At 43.9% G+C, this 23,546-nt stretch overlaps 1 protein-coding gene across 5 annotated transcripts in view; it reads left to right on the top strand.

Moving 5' to 3' along the window:
* Patj (PATJ crumbs cell polarity complex component) overlaps positions 1–23,546 on the top strand; it is a 312,739-nt gene that overhangs the window by 219,820 nt on the left and 69,373 nt on the right. For 4 of the 5 annotated variants that reach the window (XM_021200048.2, XM_029539756.1, XM_021200050.1 and 1 more), the window contains 3 exons: positions 9,238–9,324; positions 19,182–19,253; positions 22,854–22,971. In XM_021200048.2, the coding sequence (XP_021055707.1) occupies positions 9,238–9,324; positions 19,182–19,253; positions 22,854–22,971 (277 nt within the window). The remainder of the gene's footprint in view (positions 1–9,237; positions 9,325–19,181; positions 19,254–22,853; positions 22,972–23,546) is intronic. The other variant, XM_029539757.1, reaches the window with a different exon arrangement.

Below are 23,546 nucleotides of genomic sequence, written 5' to 3' on the forward strand. Positions count from 1 at the left end.
TGGCTGGCTGGCTGGCTGGTTGGTTGGCTGGCTGGTTGGTTGGTTGGTTGGTTGGCTGGTTTTGGTGTTTGGTTTTAAAGCACAGTCTTACTCTGTGGCCTTGGCTAGCCTAGAACTCATCCTCGTATACAGACCAGACTGGAGGCTAGCCTCAGACTCATAGAGGTCTGCCTGCCTTGGCCTCCCAAGTGCTGGCAGCAAAAGTGAGCACACCTGGCCTGATTTTTCTTTTTAAATAAAGTGCACTGCTAATGAGGTAGAAATTATTCCACTGATAATTTTCAAGATCCTAATCACAATAGCTGAATGCAGTGTGCCGGTTTCAGCATTTCAGTTGATGGAGAATTAAGTCAAACAAGGTGTTTACATAAATTCTTTCCTTCCTTCCTTCCTTCCTTCCTTCCTTCCTTCCTTCCTTTTAAGATTTATTTATTTAATGTCTATGAACACTTTCACTATCTTCAGATACACCAGAAGATGGCATCAGATTTCACTACATATGAGCCACTATATGGTTGCTGGGAATTGAACTCAGGACCTCTGGAAGAGCAGCCCAGTGCTCTTAACCACTGAGCCATCTATCCGAACCACCACCCCTCGTTCTTAAGGATACATCTCAGAATTTCTTTTACAGTATTGCCATTTGAATTACATTCTCTGTTCTGGTGGCTCTAGTGACTGTCACCTCTGGAAAGGCACCCTCCTTTAGGTGGCATGAACTCTGTGAGCTCTCGTCACCAAGCTGCCCTCATTTGCCTACATGCCAGTCACTCTGCCTTTATGTGTAGGTGGTTCTGTGGGCTTTCAAGCATAACTTATTAGGTGGATGACAGCAGAACCAGTTTAAACCACACACTATATATTAAATACAGCTATGCCACTGTTAAGTTGAACCTCACAACAGAAATGTGGCCTGACTTTTATTGTATGCTAGTGATGTCTCACATTCCTCCCTTCATTTGGGAAACATTTATTAAGCTCTAATGTCTGGCAAAGTTCCAGCCAGTTATTTTGGGCCCCTAGGTGCTAGGAGAGTCAGAGAAAATACACTAGCAGAATATTGGATCACTGCGTGATGGCGTCGCTGTGTGGTGCTGGCTTGTTTGATTTTCTTTCTACAAGTTGTGTGTTGGTCATGTGACCTTGGTAAAGGCAGTTAACCTCCCAAAGCCTGTCTTCTCTATGAAGCCTCTTCTAAGTCTACCAAAAGGGAATAATAAGAATCAAGTCCTAAGTCAGAAGAGTCCACACAGCCATGTGTTTCCATGGTGCTGTCAGCATTTCTATATACATACTTGGCCATGGAGAGACCATTACAGCATTGTGTAGCACAGTGTGTAAGTAGGCACATTGCAGTTTGAATCTTCATCCTGTTAGAATTAGCACTATGAAATGCTCAGACTGTTCCTGGCACACACTGGGAGTTTATTATGGTTGTGCTCATATTACTACCTTGAACACACATTCCAGCATCTGGAACTTCCCTCTTCAATGATTATGAGCAAAATATGATTTCCTTCTTTTATTAAATTTCTTAATTTCTGAATTGACAAATGAAAAGTGTATGTATTTACCAGATTCAACATTGTTTTTTAAATATGTATACATTATGGGATGGCTAACCCAAAAGATAGCATGCATTTCTTCACGTATTTTTGTTGTTGTTTGTGTGTGTGTGTGTACATATGCCCACATGCTCACTAATATTACTTGAAATCTTTTAGAGTACTGCAGACCTATAATCCCAGCATTGAGGCCAAGGATAAAAAATAGTGAGTTTAAGGCTAGCCTGGGCTACATATGTGCTCCAGGCTAATCTGGGCTATATAACAATATCCTAACTCAACACATAATACAAAAAACAAAAACAAAATGAAAAAAAAAACTCTTATTTTCAAGACTACAGGCATTGCTTTTAATTGCAGTTTAATTTTATGTGCCTTATCCTTATTTGCCCAGTCTAACTGAAATTTTGGAGCCCTTGACTTACTTTCTCTCAGCTCCACCACTCTTTCCCCTAGTAAGCACGACTTTCTGCTTCTGTGAGATAAAGTGAAATCATGTGATACTGTACTCTGAATAACTGACTCACCTACTCATGTTATCTGCCCGTGTCATCACAAAGTATTATTATCATTATTATTATTATTAGTTATTAATACGGGTAGGTTTACACGTTGTATTATAAGCCTCATTTCCCTCCTCCAGCTGTCCATTGACAAAAGCTTAGGTGTTCTGTTCCTTTGTAACTGTGGATATTGGTGTGGTGAATGTGAGTGTGTATTTCATTTTTTTGGTTGGATTTTATTTATTTATTTATTTTGATTTTTTTTTTTTCAAGACAGGGTTTCTCTGTGTTGCCTTGCCTGTCCTGGAAATCACTTTGTAGACCAGGCTGACATCCAATTCAGAAATCCGCCTGCCTCTGCCTCCCAAGTGCTGAGATTAATGGCGTGCGCCACCACTGCCCCTTTTGGGTGGATTTTAAAGCGTGTTAGTGCTGCCGTGTGTGCTCCCAACACTGGATGCTAAGGCAAGAGAACCATGGGCCCAACCAGTCTGGGTGGCATAGTGAGACTCCGTGTGCTTAAAAGAAGGTTTGGTAGAAGAAACTGAAACATGGAAGAAGGGTGTGTAGTTGGGAAGTAGAGAGGGATGTGAATGAAATGAAATAATAGACACTGTGGGGAACTAGACTGAGGTTACATGAGAGAGAGAAGAATTCTAAACTCCAGCATGTCTGAATGATGTGCTGTGGGCACTTGGAAGTCCCGGAAGCACCTGAACAAGATGATCTGACCAGGGTTAGTTGAGTAGAAAGGTCACAGGTCTGAGGTGCCCCCTGCCATAAAGGCACTTGCTGCAGAGCCTGACAGCCTGCCCTGAAATCACCTAGGAACCAAAACATGTGCTCATACATCATAAACAAATAAAACAAACATTTCTCAAAGAAAGATGCCTCAACGGAGGAGGGAAACCCAGTTAACAAGTCACTGCAGTGATCCCATAAGAGATAGGGAGGACTCAGCTAGAACCAGGATGTAGATATTCACGGCATCCCTCCATGAGGAGGCCTGGATCCTGTCTCTACAGCAGGGGCTTCTAGTTTCCTTTTGCCCCAAGGCTGTACTTTCTGAAAAGCTGTTGAGAGGGAGTGCCAACCCAGTGACAGAGGGCCCTTAATGACATCTCAAATCAGAGAAAGACAGATATTTCTATTGATGTATTCTTAAGCTGTTGGATAAGGAATCTTGTTAGACATGTCTTCTAAGCCACAAGAACCCCTTTAGCCAGACTGATGCTCTGTTCTCAAATAAAGTAACGCTTTGCCCTTAAGGTTCTTTCTATCCAGTTGGTAAGAATCTGTGGAAAAACTGTATATTGAAAAAAATGAAAGTAGCAGAAAAATAAACTAGCAAGCAAGGTATAGCAGAACATGCCCCCACCCCAGTATTCAAGGTGGAGACGAGGGGTGTCCATCCAGCGACAGCCTGGGCCATGTATGGAGACCTTCTCAAGAATTATTGAGTTGGGAGGCTGGGGAGGGACTCAGTAAGGCGCCTGCTGCACAGGCATGAGAGCCTGGGTTCAGATCTTAGCACCAGTGTCGTAGCTGCATGAGGTAGAGCTTGTCTGTCACCACTATGCTGAGCCAGCCGGTGGGCTCCGGGGTCAGTGCTTTCTTGCTTGTGTGAGAGCTCTTGCTCACACATACACTCACACACTTTTTTTTTAACTATTAAAACGTCATACACTGTCCCTGTCATGGTTTCTTCTCCCCCATCTTCACCCAGATCCTCTCCACTCATCCATTCAGTGCCAGGGCTTCTCTATTTAGAAAACAAACAGACAAATTAAAAAGAAAGGAAACAAACCAGAAGAAAGACAGACAGACAGACAGACAGATGGACAAACCGATGGATGGATTGATAGCCCAAAAAAGACACAAGGAACACACACAGATACACACACAAACAAAACAAAACAAAAACATCCAAACAAAAAACCAGGAACTGTAATATACAAACAAAAAACCACTGAGATTAAAAAAAAAAATCTACAAAAATCACCATAGAGTTTGTTGTATGTTGGTCATGGAGCCTGTCTTTAAGTGTGGTTTATATACCCAGTTAGACTCCATTGGAGACAATTAATTTTTTCCTTTACAAGTGGTTGTCACTTGGAGATAGCCTCTGGGGCCATCTGGCTTGAACCTGTGCAGGCCTCTGCATGTTGCCACAGTCTCTCTGAGTTCATATATGTGTCAGTCCTGTTGTGTCTCAAAGACACTGTTTCCTTAGTGTCACCGTCCCCTCTGGCTCTTACAGTCTTTCTGCTTCCTTCCTTTTCTTCACAAATTCCTGAGCTTTGATGAAGATGGCCCATTTAGAGCTGAGTGTTCCAAGGTCCCTCACTTTCTGTGGGCTGTCTAGTTGGGTCTCTGTATTTGTTCTCATTTACTACAAAAGAAAACTTCTCAGGCCTGAGTCCCAGCCCAGTGTGGCCCCATTTCTTTAAGTAGTAGTAGTAGTAGTAGTAGTAGTAGTAGTAGTAGTAGTAGTAAAAGTTAAAACATTTAACTTTAAAAAAAAAAAAATCATCACCTTAATTTGGAGATTCCCAGGGAACCCAGGAGAGAAAGGGAAGTTTAGAAAGTTAGAAAGTGTGGGAAAATTGTCCTTAGTAAGACATATGCATGCATGCACACACACATGCACTCATGCGAACATGCACACATATACACCTTTACCATCTTTGCTGTGCTGATACACGCACTGCCTTTGCATTTCCTCATCTATCGTCCTGACTTGCCTGTTTCTGGGGGAGTTGTTGTGCGCAGACTCAGCCAAGCCAGGCACATGGAACAGGTGGTTTGAAGATCAGCAAGAGAGAAGTGGACATCCACCCGCCCTTGGATGAACTGACTCACTCGGTCAGCAGCCACTTTCTTTCAGCCAGATGGTCCTCAAGCCACCAGGGATCCTTGTTCCTCAGAGTCATGCCGCTGACCTCCTTCCCTTTCCTGTCTCCGACTGTTTGCCACGTTTTTGGGTTCTTGGCAAGTGGGGGATTATAAAGGCTTCTCGCTGTGTGAGCCATGTTGTCCTCACAGTGAAGTTACAATTTTGTTCTTGCGTTGTTTAAACACAGACACTCTTATATAACCTTTAGCTTGCCTAGAAAAAGTAAGTACATGCCTTGTTTAAGACATTCTCAATTCCTCTGGTTTTTCCTCTCTTTTTTGTGTGTGTTTTGTTTTTGTTTATTTGGTTGGTTTGGGCTTTGGTTTTGGCCTGAGTCTCCTCTCCATCTGAATTTGATTTTGTATCCTCCTCAGTGGAGGCATGTCCACCTAAAAGCAGAAGAGAATGTTAAAAGGTGGACTTAGTACAGCTTAAAACATGGCCTTTGAAGTGAGGCAGACCCAGGAGGACTGAATACTTGCATCAGACAAAGGTCATGAAAGAAGGCACAGATGTTGGCATCAAAGATTTTTCAGTCTCCTCAGATAAATTTCCTGCATAAATAATGAGGATGCAAAAGAGATGCTAATGAATGATGGAGGAGGAGGTGATACCCTCTAGAGAAACCATAAACAGGAGCTGCAAGAGTGGTGTCAGAATAGTACATTGTCTTAGAAGCTTCTTATAAAGCAGTATGAAGTATAGTATATTAGGTACATAAATCAGTAAGTAGTCATTTAGCATGTTATCAAATATATGCATGTACATAATTATATATGCTGCACTTGTAGGTGATTGATGGCACTGTAGTTTCTTTACACCAGTGTTACCATCAATGTGTGATGCATGTGCTTGGTTTTACATCAATGAAACAGGCTAGAGTCATTTGGGAGAAGAGAACTTTAATTGGGAAAATGTCCTCACCAGACTGGGCTGTAGGCCAGCCTGCAGAGCATTTTCTTAATGATTGAGGTGAGGGCCCAGCTCAGTGTGGGTAGTGCCATGCTGGGCAGGTGGTCCCGGAGCGTGTGAGAAACCAGGCTGAACCAGCCATGAGAAAGGCAGGAAGCTGTCCTCCTCTATGGCCTCTGCGTCAAAGTTTGCCTCCAGATTTCTGCCTTAAGAAACCCTGACTTCCCTTGGTGATGGACCTTGACTGAGATATGTAAGCATTACTCTTGGATGGTATTTTATCCCAGCAGTAGAAACCCTGAGACACATGGAAGGAACCTGCTTTGTATGTGGCCTATCATTTACTGAAACATTACTTTGTAGTGGATGACGATACCCAGTACTTGTTTTATTGGGAGCTTTTTGTTCTTTGTTTGTTTGTTTATAGACAGTTCCTGCTACATAGGCTTGCTAGCTCTCTGGAGCTCTTCCAGTGGCCAGAGCTAGCAGCAACTCTTCCCTGGCTTTTTACAGCCTTTTATCAAAACCCCATCAGCTTCATCTTTCCAGCCTGTGTTTCCCTTTGTTTTGTCCTGGCTACTCTCTTGAATCTCTTGAATCTCTTGAATCTCTCCTTCAGCAGCCGGGCAGCCTTTCCACTTTTCCAGCTCAGCCTGATCCCACTAACCACTTCCGGTGTCAGCTCCTTCTGCTTCTGCTTCTTTCTTCTGGTGACCAGCTCAGTCCACAACAGTAAAGATAGAGAAGGCGCAAGGAAAGCCTCTTTACTATTACAGCAGAGGGGCAGTGGCTCAGGAGGGCTTCGCCCAGTGTGCTTTCATTGTTCAGTCCCAGCATGGGTCACATTCAAATAGTTTAGGATTTGCTTCAAATCTGTGCATTCTCTTAGGTGTAGGTGGAAGGTTGAGGGAGGGAGCCTTCACTGTACTAGCCAGGGCATTCAGCTGAGACCAAGAATTCCAGGAGTGAGTGTTCTAGACTGTTGGTACTGGCCTTTGTCCTTCCAGTTGTTTGACAATTCTTGCATTCAAAGGACATACCATCATCCAACTAGATTGTTTATCACTAGCTAAAACATGAAAATGGATTCATGAAGAACCAGGTTGCTACACTGCTTATTGGCCCCAACATCAAGTAGAAGCTGGATGAAATAGAATAGTGAGTACAACTCACAAGGCAGATGCGGAGGGGAACTTTTAACGGCAGACAACTGTGGGTTTAGGCGAGAATCCTAACTGCAGCTGCATTTGTAAGACTTTCCTGGTCACAGAAACAGCTGTTATGTTCTGTGAGGCTGAGGCCCGATACTGATGCCTTGGTAGGAGAACTTGACACGGAGCCTAATCGGTCATACATGTGAACAAGATGTTGGCTGGGTAAATAATGAAGACTCCATGGGAAAAAGAGCATTGTCGCCAGACGTAGTGTTCAGAATTACAATCAATATATGTAGTGTAGTGAACCTGTTGGGACACTTAACCAGAGATTGCTGCTGTCAGGGTTTTAGGCTTATTGCTTGTACTGGGTGTAACTTGACGGATGACTGTCCCACACAGAGTGTGTCTTTAATGCATTCCTTTTTTTCTTTTTTCTTTTTTTAAAGATGTGTTTATTTATTATTATATGTAAGTACATTGTAGCTATCTTCAGACACTCCAGAAGAAGGCATCGAATCTCATTACAGTGAGCCACCACGTGGTTACTGGGATTTGAACTCAGGACCTTCGGAAGAGCAGTCAGCGATCCTAACCACTGAGCCATCTAACCAGTCCCTTTAATGCATTCTTATGCCAAGACTTTATCCACATACTAGAAAAATAAAGAGGAGGTCATCAGACTGTCTGACACAGTGCTTGAATGTTTATAGTACAGTTGCAGAATACAAGGAACTGAGGATACTTTAGTGAACCGGTGCTATGATTGTTTGTAACCACACTTTGCGTGTGTATTATCCTTTTTCTTACCAGGATATATCAGGCTTGTCCTGTGGGGACTGTTGGGTGTGTTTCTATACTTGTTTTATACAGTTATAGGAAAGCACCACTTAGAGAATTCGCATTGCTCACAGCGCTTACAGACCATCATACCTGCACGGGATTGGACCAGTCAACATTTCATCACAGATCAGGAACCAGGGGAAGGTCCATAAGCCACACCTCCCCTGAAGGGCTTTGAACTGTTAACCATCTATGGAAAAGGAAGTGTCCTTTTCTTGTCCCTCTTCCAGTAAATAACCTCCCACCTGTGCTCAGGCACGAAACTCTCATTGAACTCAGTGGGTCGCACACAAAAAGACAGAAATTAGGAGGGGACATGTGACAAGAAAGGTTTTAGTGGAAGGGAAGATGGAAACCAGGAGTTAAAACAACTAACATATAGTACATAAATGGATAAAACTGAAACAATGAAAGTTTTTTTTTTTTTCATTCTGTTGTTTGTTTTTGTTTTTTGCTTTTTCAAGACAAGGTTTCTCTGTGCAGCCCTGGCTGTCTTGGAACTCACTCTGTAGATCAAGGTGGTCTAGAACTCTGAGATCTGCCTGCCTCTATCTCCCTGGTATTAAAGGCATGCACAACTGTCTGGCCCAATAAAAGACATTTTAAAAAGAAAATCGGTTTTGCTACAGAATCCCATGACTTTAGAGTCTCTAGACTTAAGGAGGGGGGGGCTTAGAATTAATTTAATGTTTATACTCTGAGGTCCAAGTTAACAATAACAGCCTAAAAATAGAATGTGAGTAAGCTGTTAGATTTTTCTGTAAAATATTGCCTGTGTCTTGCAAAAGTAGAATTTGCCTCTTAGTAAAGGTAGCACTACCTAGGTCAAAGCTAAATCAACTCTTACTCAAAAGAACTTAAAATCCATTTGCTTTTTATTGCATTTATTCAGCGTTGGGGGAGGTGTCGGCGACAAAGCAGCTGGTTCTCCCCTTCCACCAAGGGAGCACTGAGCAGGGGTTGTTTCTGCTAACTAACTGAACAGACATCCGATATTTCATATGCCTTTTGGGCTCCTTACCAGACCTAGCAAACCCCAGGGTCCAGGTTTCTGTTCCTGACAGATTGTTGACAAAAACAAGGGATCTGACCTGAGACTGCCATCCTGTGCCTGGAACAGAGAGCAGGGACCAGCATCCCCAAGGAATACTGAAAGCAGCCAGCAGTAATCAATGCCTAGTAAAGCGAATGGACGGAGACATCTGCTGGCCTTCTCTACAAAGGAATGTGGCAGAACGGCTCCCTTGGGAACAGTGTCCACCGAGGCATTAGGAGCTCTGCACCCAAGGCTGTGCAGTGCGTGTGGTCTGACACAGTGGGAATGAAGAATAACATCTTTCTGCTTGCCTTTTACTGTCCCATAGGATCTGGGTGGCACTGAACCTGTCAGCAGTGAGGAGGAGAGCAGTGCGGATGCTAAACACCTGCCTGAACCAGAAAGCTCCAAACCGGTGAGAGTCCGAGCCCAGGGAGGGGTGCAGGGGAGGGGTGCAGGGCCTGCATTTCTTACCTCCTAGGAAGGACGCTTTGCCTGCAGTCTTGGTCACTAGGTACCTTGAGCTCTGAGTCAGGAAGAGCTTTCCGAAACTCAGCAACTGACAAGTTCTCAAAGCACGGGGTCTCTCCCACCGTGCTTGAACTGTACTGTCCAGGACTAAAGTGACAGCCAGCCACTCCTTCAAATTCAGTTCACCCCTGGGTATTTCCAGAGTCTGGACTGCAATAACTCTATGAACACAGGAGTGAAAGACACCTACTTGCTCATGAACTAGAACTTTATCAGATGAGAGAAGTGTGGCTCTCCCTCCAGGGGGATAGGACATCTTGTTGTTTGTCTACTTTGAACCAGGCTCCCTGCTGTGTTCTGTATCCATGAAGATGGTGACCATTCCTTTATAAATGAGGACACAAAGTTAATTTCCTTACATAGGTCAATGGCCCATATGTGTCCGTGCCTTTTTTCATAATGTGCCTTTCTGCATTGTGCCTATCACTTCAAAGTTGGCTACAGTTGTTACAAAGGAATGTGGGATTTTCCCTGTCCCTCTGTGTTTCACAGTGTCTTATAAATCTCCAGAAATACAACCCTTACATGAGTTCAAATCTGGTTGTGGTCTTATTTTACTTGAAGGAATTTGAGAAGTCATCCATTTATTTACCATTCTTCAACTTTTAGAAATACTAATGTATTGAAACTGTCTTAGATTATATCCCCAACAATGAACAGATTTGTTCAGGTGTAAACAAATTAGGGTTATATCTTCAACGAGAGTAGAAATTGTAGCAAACCACAGTTGGGCCAATCTCCTTGTGACTCAAGACCCCCGTATCAAAAGGAGCAATAATAAGACATAAGGACTCCCCTTCCTCTTCAAGAGACAGGGCGCATGTCCGCACTGAAAGTCCAGTCATTAAATATAACTCTTCGCACTGAAAGTCCAGTCATTAAATATAACTCTTCGGGACACTGTATCATTGTGGATATGTTAGAGAAAAGGTGTTTAAAAGCAACATAATTTTTTGTAGCAGACCCAGTTTAATCCTTAGAAGAAATGGGAATGAAAGGGAGACATTTACTTATGTCTGGGAAAGTCTGACAGTACCAACAAGGCTCCCCTGTAGGCTGCAGAGAGAAGTCATTTTTAGTCCACTCTGCTCCTAGGCCCCACGAGAGAAATGACTCTCAGACTACCTAAGAGGTATGACATATTAAGCTTCACTTTAAAAGTGTGTGTGTGTGTGTGTGTGTGTGTGTGTGTGTGTGTGTACTACATGTGTGCCTAGTCTGGACTTGCTCTTGGATACTAATTCACCTAAGAATAACTGGACTCCCCCATCTTATTATGTCTCTCTCCCCTTTACTTTATCACTTTCCATCTTACTCATTTTCTGATATTCTAAAATTCCTTCACCATTTCTAGTGGATTCTATGCATGGTCTAATTGAGAAAGGAAAGGTAGCCTGAATTTGGACACATTTTCTAGCATAATATAAGTGGTCTCATAAAATATTTCTAGTTGGGCCTTAGCCTGTTGTGGTGCCACATACCTTTACTCGAAGCACTCAGGAGACAGGAGCAGGCAGATCTATACAGCTTTAGGTTTAGTTTCTTGTACACAGATTAGCAAAAGCTACATAATGAGACCAACAGATTGGGAAAAGATCTTTACCAATCCTATATTCCAGCCAGAAGCTGGAAAGAACCCAGATATTCCTCAAAAGAGGAATGGATACAGAAAATGTGATACATTTACATAATGGAGTACTAATCAGCTATTTAAAAAATGAATTTATGAAATTTGTAGTCAAATGGATGGATCTGGAGGATATCATCCTGAGTGACGTAACCCATTCACATGGTATGCACTCACTGATAAGTGGATATTAGGCCAGAAGCTCAGAATACCCATGATACAACTCACAAACCACATAGCGATATGATTATACTCACCTTCAACTCCACCCATAGCTTCTTCCAAATTCCTCGCTACCTCCCTTCCGACAACCTAATCTCATTTTCTCTTCTCTTCTCTCCCTCCTGATTTACTTCCCTGTCAACTCCAGTTTTGCTCCATATTTTTCCGGTATCCACTTAATCCCAGTTGACCTACTAAGGCCCACACCCTTAAGGAAAGCTGACAGTCCCTCCCCCAGCAGCCAGCCCTGTCCATGGCTCCAGAACTAGGCATGGGAACTCATCTGTGCAGGAGCTTTTACCCAAAATGTCTAGTTCCCAGTTCTCTTTGCAGATGGATGAGCAGGACAGACTCCCCCGTCAGTGTGTGTTGCTGGTTCGTCGGCCCCCTGGCAGAATCACGGTTCTCTCTTAGGCCTTTGCCTGCCTTGTCTAACCCAACCCCAGAGGTCAGGATCCAATACCTTCTAGATCGGAGTCACTGATGTTAATGTCTCAGAGGGCTCCTGACCCACAGGCTTCTGAGAGATGGGGTTGAGCCAGGAGGAGCTCGAGTCCATCTTTAGGAGAGCACCTAACCTGTGTGGAGGAACACTGATGGGCACTGACAGACGGCAGAATCCAGTGAAGCACCTTCCTGCCCACATCCCACGGTTGCTAAGAAACAGGGAAACTGGCCACCAGAGAGTTCCTCATTTTATATACCACCCCCCATAAAAACACAGTGTCTCACCACACACTGACATACAGTGGTGGGGCGAATGTACATGTCGGGGTTGGGAATGAGACATCCACATCAAGTCTCTTCCTCAGGCACAGTCTTCTCGAAACTCCCCAGCCAGCTCCTGGGATCCACCTCTCCCTGCCTCCCCAGCACTGGGAGTCCAGTTTGCACACCACTGTGCCCAGTTAGCAGGTTCTTGAGTGTCGAACACCAAACACACAACACTTTAAGTACTGAGTTATGTCCCTACCCTTCCACATAGTATTTCTTTAGTCTCCCTTGCTTTCCCCCTCTCTAGAAAATCAGCTACATCTATCCCCAAATGTTGTTTAGAAAATGTAACAGCCTGTTGAAAAAACTGCTGTCCAAGAAAAGTCTACTTCGTTTCATGTGGTGTCCCTGTATTAAAGAGAGCCTGCCATGGTTAGATAAACACAGACAGGGTGAGAACAGGGCTGCTTGTGTTCTTACGTGGGAGGTTGAGACTTCTATAAAGGAAGGGGTAGGGAAGTGAAGGAAGACACTGACATCCTGAGAAGATGTCATACCTTCTGTGGAGTTCTGTCCTTTAGTGCATTGATGTAGTTTCTAGTTTCTGATGTCACTTACTCAGGTGAGAGTACTAAACGAGGACAAGTGTCAGCATTGCTAGCTAGCACCCCTGTTGTACCAGTAAAGCAGTAAACAGAAATGGTATGACATTCTCTGTAGAAATAGCACCATGATATCTATGAATTTTCCCCCTTTCCACTTGAGCCAGAATAGCAAGGTGAAAGAAAGGAGAACCTTACTTTTTAATCAAGTTCTTTGCTTGGTTAAGATTGTTCCCTGATGTTAGCACTGGCGCCCAATTGTAAAACATGGTCTCAGTTTTTCTAGTGATTGTAGCTTTGTTAAAGTTTTCTTCCTGACTGGTATTTCCAACAGGTGTGACTGTGTAAGTCTCCACTCCTGTTTCAGATCTACCATAGAAATGCCATCTACAGCAAGGGCTGGGGACTCCTCTGCAAGGAACAGGAAACTGGCTGTTTCTTGTGACAGTGTACAAATTGCCAATGTAAAGTTCAAGTGCATTCAAATACGTGGCATTTTCACAGACCATTGTTCTTTATATCTCCACCTCAGAGAGCACTTGGGATTTGCTCAGATGATAAATTTCCCTTTGCAAGTCATAAAATCGACACTGAACATCTAATCAAATCCACTTCATAGGCATGCAAGAAAACCCTTTGGGCTGTTTTTTTACCCGTCCCCTTTCCTCCTGTATGGAAACAGCAGAGAACGGGGAGCCGTGAGGAAGGTGACCTCTTGAGTACAAAGATGGAGGGGGCGTACATTTTAACACAGTTCACAACCTCTGCTCACCTCCACTGAACATCACCCACCTCACCTCTCCTGCCCAGTGACTGGTTCACTGAGGAGATTTAACTTGAATTTGGGACTAACTGGAAGGAACCACTTTTTATGAGCATTTTTTTTCTAAATGGAGGAATGAATACTACAACTATTATTCCTACTAGTCAGTTATCAAAGACGGAGGAGCAGCACACAGGGGCCTTCATAGTCCTAGACTTCTTGGGAAGCAGCATGTCTGACCCTGGCCAGTGAGGGAGAGTTTAGCTTCCTGGAGATGCCTCGGTTGCTACTTTAATATTAAGACCGAAGAAGTTAAGACCTGTATATTAAGACCGTAAGCTGTGGTGTCTTTCAAAGGAAACTATAAATCTGCAGAATCTTTCAGACATAAAGCATTTATAATGAAGACCTATGTGTCCTGGGCATCACTCACCACAGTGACTGTGGCCCAGGCTGTCCAGGAGCTTTCAGAGCTGCTGAGATTAGTGGCGGCTGGCGTTTGTAGTATTCACTGTCTACTCTAAGAAACACCATTCTAATCCACATTGTGTGGGCATGGGATAACATCTTTAGATTGGTCCTAATATTAACCCATAGGCATGCAAGAAAACCCTTTAGACCATTTTTTTCATCCATAAGCTCTATTATTAATAGATTAATAATAGATCAACTCTATTATTAACCTATTTTATAGTTAATCAAACTGAGGCATAGATATAATTATCACAGATAGGATTTGAAAACTACCTTAAAGTAGTAATTGTTAGGGATGGGGATACAGAACAGTGAGGAAAGTGTTTGCTGTGCAAGCATGGGGACCGGAGTTCAAATGCCATGGGAAGCAGAGAAGGAGAATTCCCCAAAGATTCCATGCCAGGTAGCCTGGGGTATGCAGTGGCAAACAGACCCTATCTCAAACAAACCTGAGATTGACCTCTGACCTTCACGTGCATGCTATGGCATGCACACACCATACTCACATTCATGAACACACATTATCGCACTCACACACATGAACATATCTCACATACCCACATACAGACTCAAAGAGGCAGGAGTAGGGAAGGATCCTCGTGTACCAGTACTCCCAGCTACTTAGGGGACTGAGAGTTTGACCTTTACAACATCCAGACTCCACATCCAGAGCTAGTTGGTGTTATAAATATTAAAAGGACAGTTGTGCGGTGTGTGGAGCACATTTACTTCCATGGCCTCCAGTCCTTTGGTGACACCTCAGGGGCAGACTTCTGGCTAAGGATCTTGTGGTCTTATGTTGTGGTGTCCATTATTGTCACCCTGGGAGTGGTCACTTCTCTCAAGTTCAGCTGAACCCAGAGAGGTGACTATAGGTTTCTACAAAAATTATGACTCCATGAAAGACTCTGAAGAAATGGGGAAAGCTGATGCAATCTAGTTTTGCAATGTAAAGAATTCCTTTGGGTTGATCTCTATAAATGCTTGTCACTGAGCTGTGTTCCTGAACTACAAAGCATAAATATGTAAGCTAAAGGTTACTTTCTCTCAAGGAATAAACAACAAATTTTTTTTAAAGAAAAGTTCAGGTGCTGTTGGAGTTTTTAGTAACCTTGCTTAACCAAAAGTAATTGTCTGTGCCACCTGCAATCACTGGAAGGACAGAATCATCACTGAACTCAGAAACAATCTAAACCAGTGGGTAAGGGATCTCTTCTACTGACCCTCCTCAGCCGGACCAACCTCCTCAGCCTGGTGTGGGCATCACTCCCGGGGCTAAGTCTCTGCCAGAACAGAGCGGACCACTCTTCCCTTGAGTCACTAGAATCTGAAGATTTCTCTTCTTGTTTGGTCCCATTGTCTGTCTTAGGCTGTTACTGTGTCCAGAGAGAAGGGGTGCTTTAATTACCTACTTTTAGAACAGGAGCTATGCTTTGAATAAGAATGGTATCCATAGACTCCTATCGTTTAAGTCTTTGGTACCTACTTGGTGGAACTGTTTGGGAAGGATTAGAAGGCATAGCTTTGATGGAGGAGGTGGGTCTTGAGCAGTCAGTTTTGTGTTTCAAAAGTCCATACCATTTTTAGTTTTGTTCTCCTTCTCCCATTCTCTCTCCATCTCTCCTAACCCCCACTCCTACCTGCGAATCAAATTTTGGCTCTCAGCTACTGTTCCAGCACCATGCCTTCCTGAGTGCTGCCATGGTTCATGCCATGATGGTCATGACACTGTAAGCAAGCCCCAATAAGCTCTTTGTTCTATAAGTTGCCTTGGTGATGGGACCTCTTCACAGCAAAGGAAAGGTAACAAGACAAGGAGTCAGTCTGCTTTGAGGATTTCAGGCCAGACTTACCTTCACCATAACTGTCATCCGGTATGCCTTTAAGAACTACCCCTCAGAAGTGCCATATGCTGACCCGAGCATTATTAGGAGCTCCCACACTGTGCTGAGGCTGTCAGTGCCAACCAAATGTGCTGTGCCCATTTGTTTCATGAGCCAAGATGCAAAGTCAGCATCCTAAAATGCCCCAGAGCTCAGATGTAAATGCGCTAAGGGCTCTGTTGGTGCAGTAGCGGGAATGTGAGCAAGTGCTAAGCCTGTGTGTAAAACAAAGGGAAGCGACCGATGTCACCGCAGGGCCATGAAGTGCTTCTGTCTTGTTTTTAATCTCAGGTTAGAAATAAACAAGTGCAAGTTGTTCTGACTTGGTAACGAATCTAAATACAGAGCCACCTGCAAACCAACCTTCTGTCTGAGGTTGGGAAGCAAAAGTGCATTCTCTTTCTTACGGGTTTGTGCCTTACTGAGAACAAGCTGTGTCTGGTTGGGCTCTGGCATGGCAGTACTTTATCTTCTCTGTGCCTCCGGCACTCAAACTCTAACAACAGATGACTGGGTTTGGGGTTTCTGTTTTGTTTTTAGTTCATTTTAGACAGTGTCTCCTGTAGCACAGGCTGGTTCAGCTCACTATATAGCTGAGGATGACCTTGAACTCATCTTCCTCCCCCTCCCAGGTACTGTTACGGTGTGCACCCTCACACCCAGCTTAAAACAATCCATAACAGCATCTAACACAAAAGTCCATTGTGCGCATCAACAAATGTGTAGCATGACTGGGTCACAACTGGCATGTAGTGGTAGTCAGTAGCTGTTAGCTGTCATGGTTGACACTGTCATGCAGCAGTAGCCCCTGTCCCTTCAACTGGAAGAGTAAGGTAATCAGTGTGAGAAGTAAGGTCTGTGCAGAGCCAGACGTCACACAGTCTGCTTCTGTCATTTCGTCCTGTTGCACTTTAGACATGGAGAGGAAAGTGGTTTCCAGACACCGGGCCCAGATCCATGCAGTCTCATTCCCTGTAATTAATTGTTCCTATAATCATCCCACCCGTGTGTAGGGAAAAGTGGTAAATACTGGACTCCTCTGCTGTCAAATTACATGAACAAATGCACATGATTAAAAAGGAGATTGGGCTAGCAAGGTAGCTCAACTGGTAAAAGTGTCTGCCACCCAGCCTGTGACCTGAGCTTGACCTGTGGACTTAACCCAATAGAAGAACCAACTTCTACAAGTTGTCCTCTGACCTTCATGTACCAACTCACACACACACACACACACACACACTTACACATGCACATATACACTCACACATACACACATTTTCACACACAGTAGATAAGTGTAAAAACAATTTAAGAAAAGGAAAAAACTCAAGTTAGTATTTTCTCTGAGCAGTATCTAAATTAGCATTTTTGATCCATAGCTAGTGTTAGAAATAAGTTCAGGCCTCAAAGAAAGGGACCAGCTATTGACCACAGAGTCTACACAAAGCAGACTTTACACTTGATCAAGAAGGTAGCTCAAATACCGAAGGAACACAGAGAACCAGCAAATGCATTGTTTTTATTCTAGCTGGGAGGGAGCTGTGTGTTTTTCCCATTGCATGGGCCTGACTTCCCAGTCTTACTCAGCTGGCTGGTCTGAAAATCCTGGGCACACGGGAAATGGAAGGGAGAGGAAAGGGCTGCAGGCCGTCAGATTCCAAGTAGGAAGAATGGGTTTGAGTAAAGGAGGGTTTTACTTTGTGGGGAATATTTGCACACAAGTCACACAAGGTGAAAGAGATAAAAAGATTTTCATTCCTCGTTCTAAACACAAGTGATACACTATTTGATAGAAAAGACTCATATTTAAGATTTCTGACCCTGGGGAAACCTCCCTTAATGGGGATTGTTAAAATAGGTTTGCATCATCAACATAGCTGAGATGCACTTGCTTTTGATGAAACCCAGAAGGAGTAGTAGCCATGGTTCCTGGTTCTACTGTAGCCTGGGTTTTACTCTGCAATATTCCCATTATTGACCTCTCCATGCCCTTTCTCTGACCTGTGAAGCCACACAGTGAAGTCAGGCCACAGACACAAGTACATTGTGTATCCTTTGCTGGCCTGTATGAAATTCAACTAGTGCTTTTAAAATCAAATTCTTAATTTTTGATGCACATAGCACTCATTTAAATCATGTTTTATTCTACCAAATATCAAAAAGAAAAAAAAAAACCTTTAAGAGAGTGAGCACTTGCCAAGAATAACAAAAAAACAAAAACAAAAACAAATAAACAAGCAAAAACCAGGGACAAGGCAGAGTTGGGGAAGGCTCCAGACTTGAGAGTGTGGAAAAGACACCACCCAGTGGCCAGGGAGGAATTATGGCATGAAGTGACAGATTCATCTTATAGCATACAATCTGTTTTGTAGCAAAGTGTAAGGAGTTGGGTGAAATGGCTCCTAGGAACTTTCCCCACAAGAGTGGCAGAGATCTAAAGGAGTGAAAAACTTGTGGCCCTAAAAATAAGGGAGTGGGGGTAGTCCTGTTGTTCAGAGGACCATAGCACCAGTCTCCAAATCCATGCTGGAGGACAGCCCAGCCCAGTCTGTGTGAAGAAACTTGAGGGGCGGGGGATGCTGGCCAGGATGACTCTGACTGGTAGGGACTGAGGGATGCTGGGGACCTGTCAACCCGCATCGTCTTTGATATGCTAACAGACATTTCAGCTAGCTGTTTGTCCTAGGTTTGAGACCTAACACCCTCCCCACTCGCACCTCATTTATGAATTATGCAGGGAATTAAGGCTGAAAGAGTCAAATACAGACTCACGTTTGCTTGAGTCAAGGAACTAGGATTGCAAACTCCTCTAACATTCCGTATCATAAGCCACCCTGTTCTTGTTTCCTGCCCACACCACCCAGGAGTGCCAGAGCAAACATATCCTCTCTCATTCAGATCAACATCTCTCTGTCTCTTCATGGTCCATGATTTGTTCAAACCAGGTTGCAGGAACTCATGCCTATCCTAAGCCATCAAATGATGCTTTAGCCTTAAATCCATCTACACAGAGAGGATAAAACACATGGAAACAGATGTGCACACTGTGGCCAGCATTTCAGCTGACAATACCATCTGTGTCTGTGTGTTGGGCTCCCGTGTCTAGATCATTTGCTTCTCTCCTGGAGTTGAGGACTAGCTTACCTTTATTTCTCACAGTAACTCTGCCAGGTGTACTTTTAGCCTCTAGATGAGTATCTTAAAGGGAAAGGGTACTGGAAAATCAGGAAGTTTATTTAATATTCAGCACAAATACAAGACAACAAGGAATATCTGATAGGACTAGCCTGAGCTCACTTGTGCAGGTTTATCCAGGTTGGGGATGAAGAATGGGAAGAATGTGTTTGGGCTATTTGAGGTCATTTTTGAGATAGATGCAAAGCCCAGGTCCCTTCGAGAGGCTGAAGGTACAGTTGAGATCTATGTTGCTAGCTGTCTGTGTCTTTTACATTTCAGGAAGACCTGTCCCAGGTGGTTGATGACAACATGGTGGCAGAGCAGCAGAAGGCATCGGAGTCACCTGACAGTGTGCGTTATTTGAGTTTGGGGTTTGCTCTGTGGGGTGATGTGCCATATGAACTGTCTGTGCCATATGAACTGTCTGCACAAGCAAATGAGATGGTTGTGACGGCAAGTCCTTCCTTACTGGCAGAGTTAAGGGTATCTTAAGACCTGGTGTCAATGCACAGTTGTGTCACGGAGCACACTTGGGCACACAGAAGTGTCCTCTTATCACCAGTTGTTCTGACAACCAGAACAGGTGTTTCAAGAGCACCCACAAGCCAACAAGATGGCTCAGCGGGTAAAGGTGCCTGTTAATAAGCCCGATGTCCTGATTTCAGTCTCTGAGATCCACATTATGTAATGAGAAAATCGACTCCCGAAAGTGGTCCTCTGAGCTCCACCCAGGCACACTGGGCAATGCGCACACAAATATTTTTCCAAGACATCCTTTTGCAGTTAAATTGTAAGACCACCATATCTTACACAATGCCATGAATACAATTTTCAAATGGAAGAATTGGTAATTTGATAAATATATAAATATACTAACTTTAGTGTTCCTTACATTTTGAGTTTCACTTTTCTTAAAAAGCTAGAGGTCTGACAACATCAATCAATGAATGAAATAGCCAGGCCCAAAATCTTTGTTTGATTGGGAAAGGTGAGCTTTATGTAGCCTAGGTTTGCCTCAAACCCATATAGCCCAGGCTGACCATGATCTCCTGCCTTCTCCTCTCAAGTACTGGGTTGTCTGGCTTCTGCTGTGCACCCAGTAAGCTATCAATTTTTCCCTGTCAAATGTTTGTAGCTATTAACATTTTCCTTCTTTTTAAATCCTGGTTTTTATTTCTAAGTAACTAGTTTATACTTTAAGATTAATTGTATTTTTATCTATATGGGCTAGCGTCTATCCAGGAGCATGCATACATGTCCTAATTGGGGTTATTCTTGCTGTGATGGCACACCATAACTAAAAGCTGGTTGGGGAGGAAAGGGCTGATCTCGCTTATACTTCCATATCATTGCCAAAGGCAAGCAGGGCAGGAACCCGGAGGCAGGAGCTGATGCTGAGGCCATTCAGGAATGCTGCTCACTGGCTTGCTCACCATGACTTGCTCACCCTTCTTTCTTAGAGAATGCAGGACCACCTGTCCAGATTTGGTACCACCCACAATGGGCTGGGCCTTCCTTTATAAATCATCACACAAGAAAATCCACTATAAGCTTGCCTACACTGTAGTGGCCAGAACTCGAGCAAACCAGTTTTCTCAATTAACACTCCCCCCTCTCAGATGACCCTAGTGTATGTCACATTGACACAAAAACACTCAAGTGCCAATGTCTGCAGAAGCCAGAAGAGTGAGTCTGATCCCCTCCCTGGAGCTGGAGCTACAAGTGATTATGAGCCAGTTGGTATGGGTTCTGGAAAGCAAACTTGGATTCTCTGCAAGAACAGTACAGATTCTTAACTGCCAAGTCATCTCTCTAGCCCTAATTTATATGTTTATGTCACTAAAATGTTCACTATTTAAAAACAGCAGATAACAAGAGTGTATAGAACGTACATGATAGACAGGTGTGGTGGCACATGCCTTTAATCCCAGCACTTAGGAGGCAGAGACAAGTGAGTCCCTGAGTTCAAGGCCAGCCTACCAGGACAGCCAGAGCTACACAGAGGCACCACCTCTTGAACCCACAAAAAAAATGTATATGATTTTTCAAACATTTCCAAATATAATGCCTTTGAAAACTCTCTAAAATTGTATGCTGAACATGTAAATAAGAACAAACGTGTAGGCCTGGGCATGCAATTTGACACTAGTGTACTTACATAGCATGCCTGAGACCCTGTGTGGTGTCACATGCCTTTAATCCCAGTACCCTGGGGGTAGAAGCAGGCCAGTCTCTAAGTTTGAGGCCAGCTTGGTCTACTGAGCAAATTCCATGACAGCTGGGGCCACATGGGGGGGTGGAGGGACCCAAAAACCTCTCTCAGAAAACCAAGGGGGGAAAAAGGAGGAGGAAAGGAAGGGAGCGAAGGAGGAATGAAGGAAGAAGGGAAGGGAAGGGGAGGGGAGGGGAGGGAGAGGGAAAGGAAGGGAAGGGAAGGGANGAGGGAGGGAGGGAGGGAGGGAGGGAAGAGAAATAGCTAAATTCTGGAGAGATGATTTTAGTGGTTTAGTGACCAGAACTCCAGCAAACCAAATCAACTGGCTACTGATGGAAATGGAGTGTTTTGACCCTAAAATTTCTGATCCAAAGCTCACGGGTCATTTATAATTTGTTCTGGGGGAGGGAGCAGGCATTGCTGATATTAATTTCTCTTTCATGTTTACAACCACCTCACAAGGTACAGCTGTCCCACCTAGCAATGTGCAGATGAGGAGGCCAAGTACCGTCTGCAGTCTCAAAGCTCATGAGTGCCTGAGAACTTCCCAATCCATGTATTTCTTTAAGTGTGTTCTTGGATGTTGTGAGGACTGACCCTCTCCACAGAAAGACACTGATAAGTATGGCTGTCTGTGGCCGTGGATCTGTTTGGACCCCTGAGCTCAGTAACCTTGAGCCTCCGCGCTGCCCCCCGCCCCCGATTTTAGTAATAACCCCTCCACACACTTTATTCTTATTAGTAGACATGTAACAGGAAAAGGCTTTTTAAGTAAGGGTCCAGTCAGTATGAAGATGGAGAGGCACTGAAGTTGAAAGCATTGTGCAGCAAGCTTGATGGCCTGAGTTCTGTTCCCAGAACCCACATAAATGGGCTAGATGCGGTGCCCAGTGCTTACAGCAAGATGGGAGGCAGGAGATTTGCTAGAAGCTGGCAAGCCAGCTGGCCTGAAGTACACAGCATTAAACAAGAGACACCCTGCCTCATTCAGAGAGAAGCTGAGAACTGATCCAAAAGTTCTCCACTGTTCTCCCAGTGTGATAATAAGTAAAAATCAAATATTTTCTTATATATAGATAAAAGCCTAGAGAACCAAGTGAACACCCAGAGCCACAGCCTAGCAGCTGTTCCTTAGTACTCTGACCGGAGCGTTCTCTAACAGCTGACTTCAGCTACCTTCCTCTAATTAGCTGTGTGATAATATTGTTTGCTGAGGGCTATTCTTGTGGTTGAGGTATCTCTACCGGCAATAGTGTTTTCAAAACTAGAAAGCGTGACACAAATACAGAGTGGTTAGAATTGTCTAAGTTCTTGCAATGACTGGGACCTTGCACCGAAGAACAGAACCTGGAGTAGGTATTTCTAGAGTCCGGGGACGGCCTGACTGGAATCCAGCCCACAAATCAGGTCACCACGTCTGCTTTTTACGTGACTCTTGGGAAGGCATGGAGCCCTTCCTTTCTTAGTTAATGCCAATATTCACTGGGGACTTTGCCAGCAAAAGTACAAAACTACAAGTTAATATTCCACTCATACCCTACTTCCCTTTTTGACCAAGCCTCCATCAAAGTACCTTAGAAGCCAAGTTGAATAGGAGGCAGAACAAAAGTCAACCTAGCTGTCCCTTGCCTCCTCTCTGAGTATCCTGTTCTCTCAAAACACAATAATGCAACAGTTTTACGATGCTCTTATGACTTCTCTCTTTGACATTCATATGATTTTCTTTCCTTTTGTAGGCTGCCTGTCAGATAAAACAGCAGACATATTCAACACAAGTCTCCTCCAGCTCACAAGGTATCCCATCATCACCGGCTCCATTGTGTCAGTCAGCACAAGCAGACGTCACAGGCTCTGGTATGACTTCATCTAACCAAAACTGCCTCGTGAACCTTTGGAGAAGGTTTGAGAAAAGAATAAGATGGGGATACAGGACAGCTAGCTGCCTGGTCCTCCTCTGCTTCCTTTCCAGTGAGATGGGGATGGAGGACAGCTAGCTGCCTGGTCCTCCTCTGCTTCTTACCTTTGAGCTTGAACACCCCACTTCCTGCACTGTTTTCTCATTTCTCCACCATCTGCATTGACTAATATTTACTGAATACACACACAAACAGAAAAGGCATTTTGATGAAACGAAAGCCTATAGATTGCCTACCAACATCTCCCAAAGATTAAAGTTAAGTCATAAATAACAATTCCAAAATCATAATGAAGCCAGTTTTCAACACTATGTATATTTGATATAAGCCATTTGAAGAGTTGTGTTTCAGTATAGAGTTGGTTCAGAGCCAGGCATCCTGGCACCTATAATCCAAGCACTTAAGAAATGGAGATAGGAGCCGGGCATGGTGGCGCACGCCTTTAATCCCAGCACTCGGGAGGCAGAGGCAGGCGGATTTCTGAGTTGGAGGCCAGCCTGGTCTACCAAATGA

The sequence above is a fragment of the Mus pahari genome, chromosome 6, assembly GCF_900095145.1.
Source record: "Mus pahari chromosome 6, PAHARI_EIJ_v1.1, whole genome shotgun sequence".
NCBI classification, from domain to species: domain Eukaryota; kingdom Metazoa; phylum Chordata; class Mammalia; order Rodentia; family Muridae; genus Mus; species Mus pahari.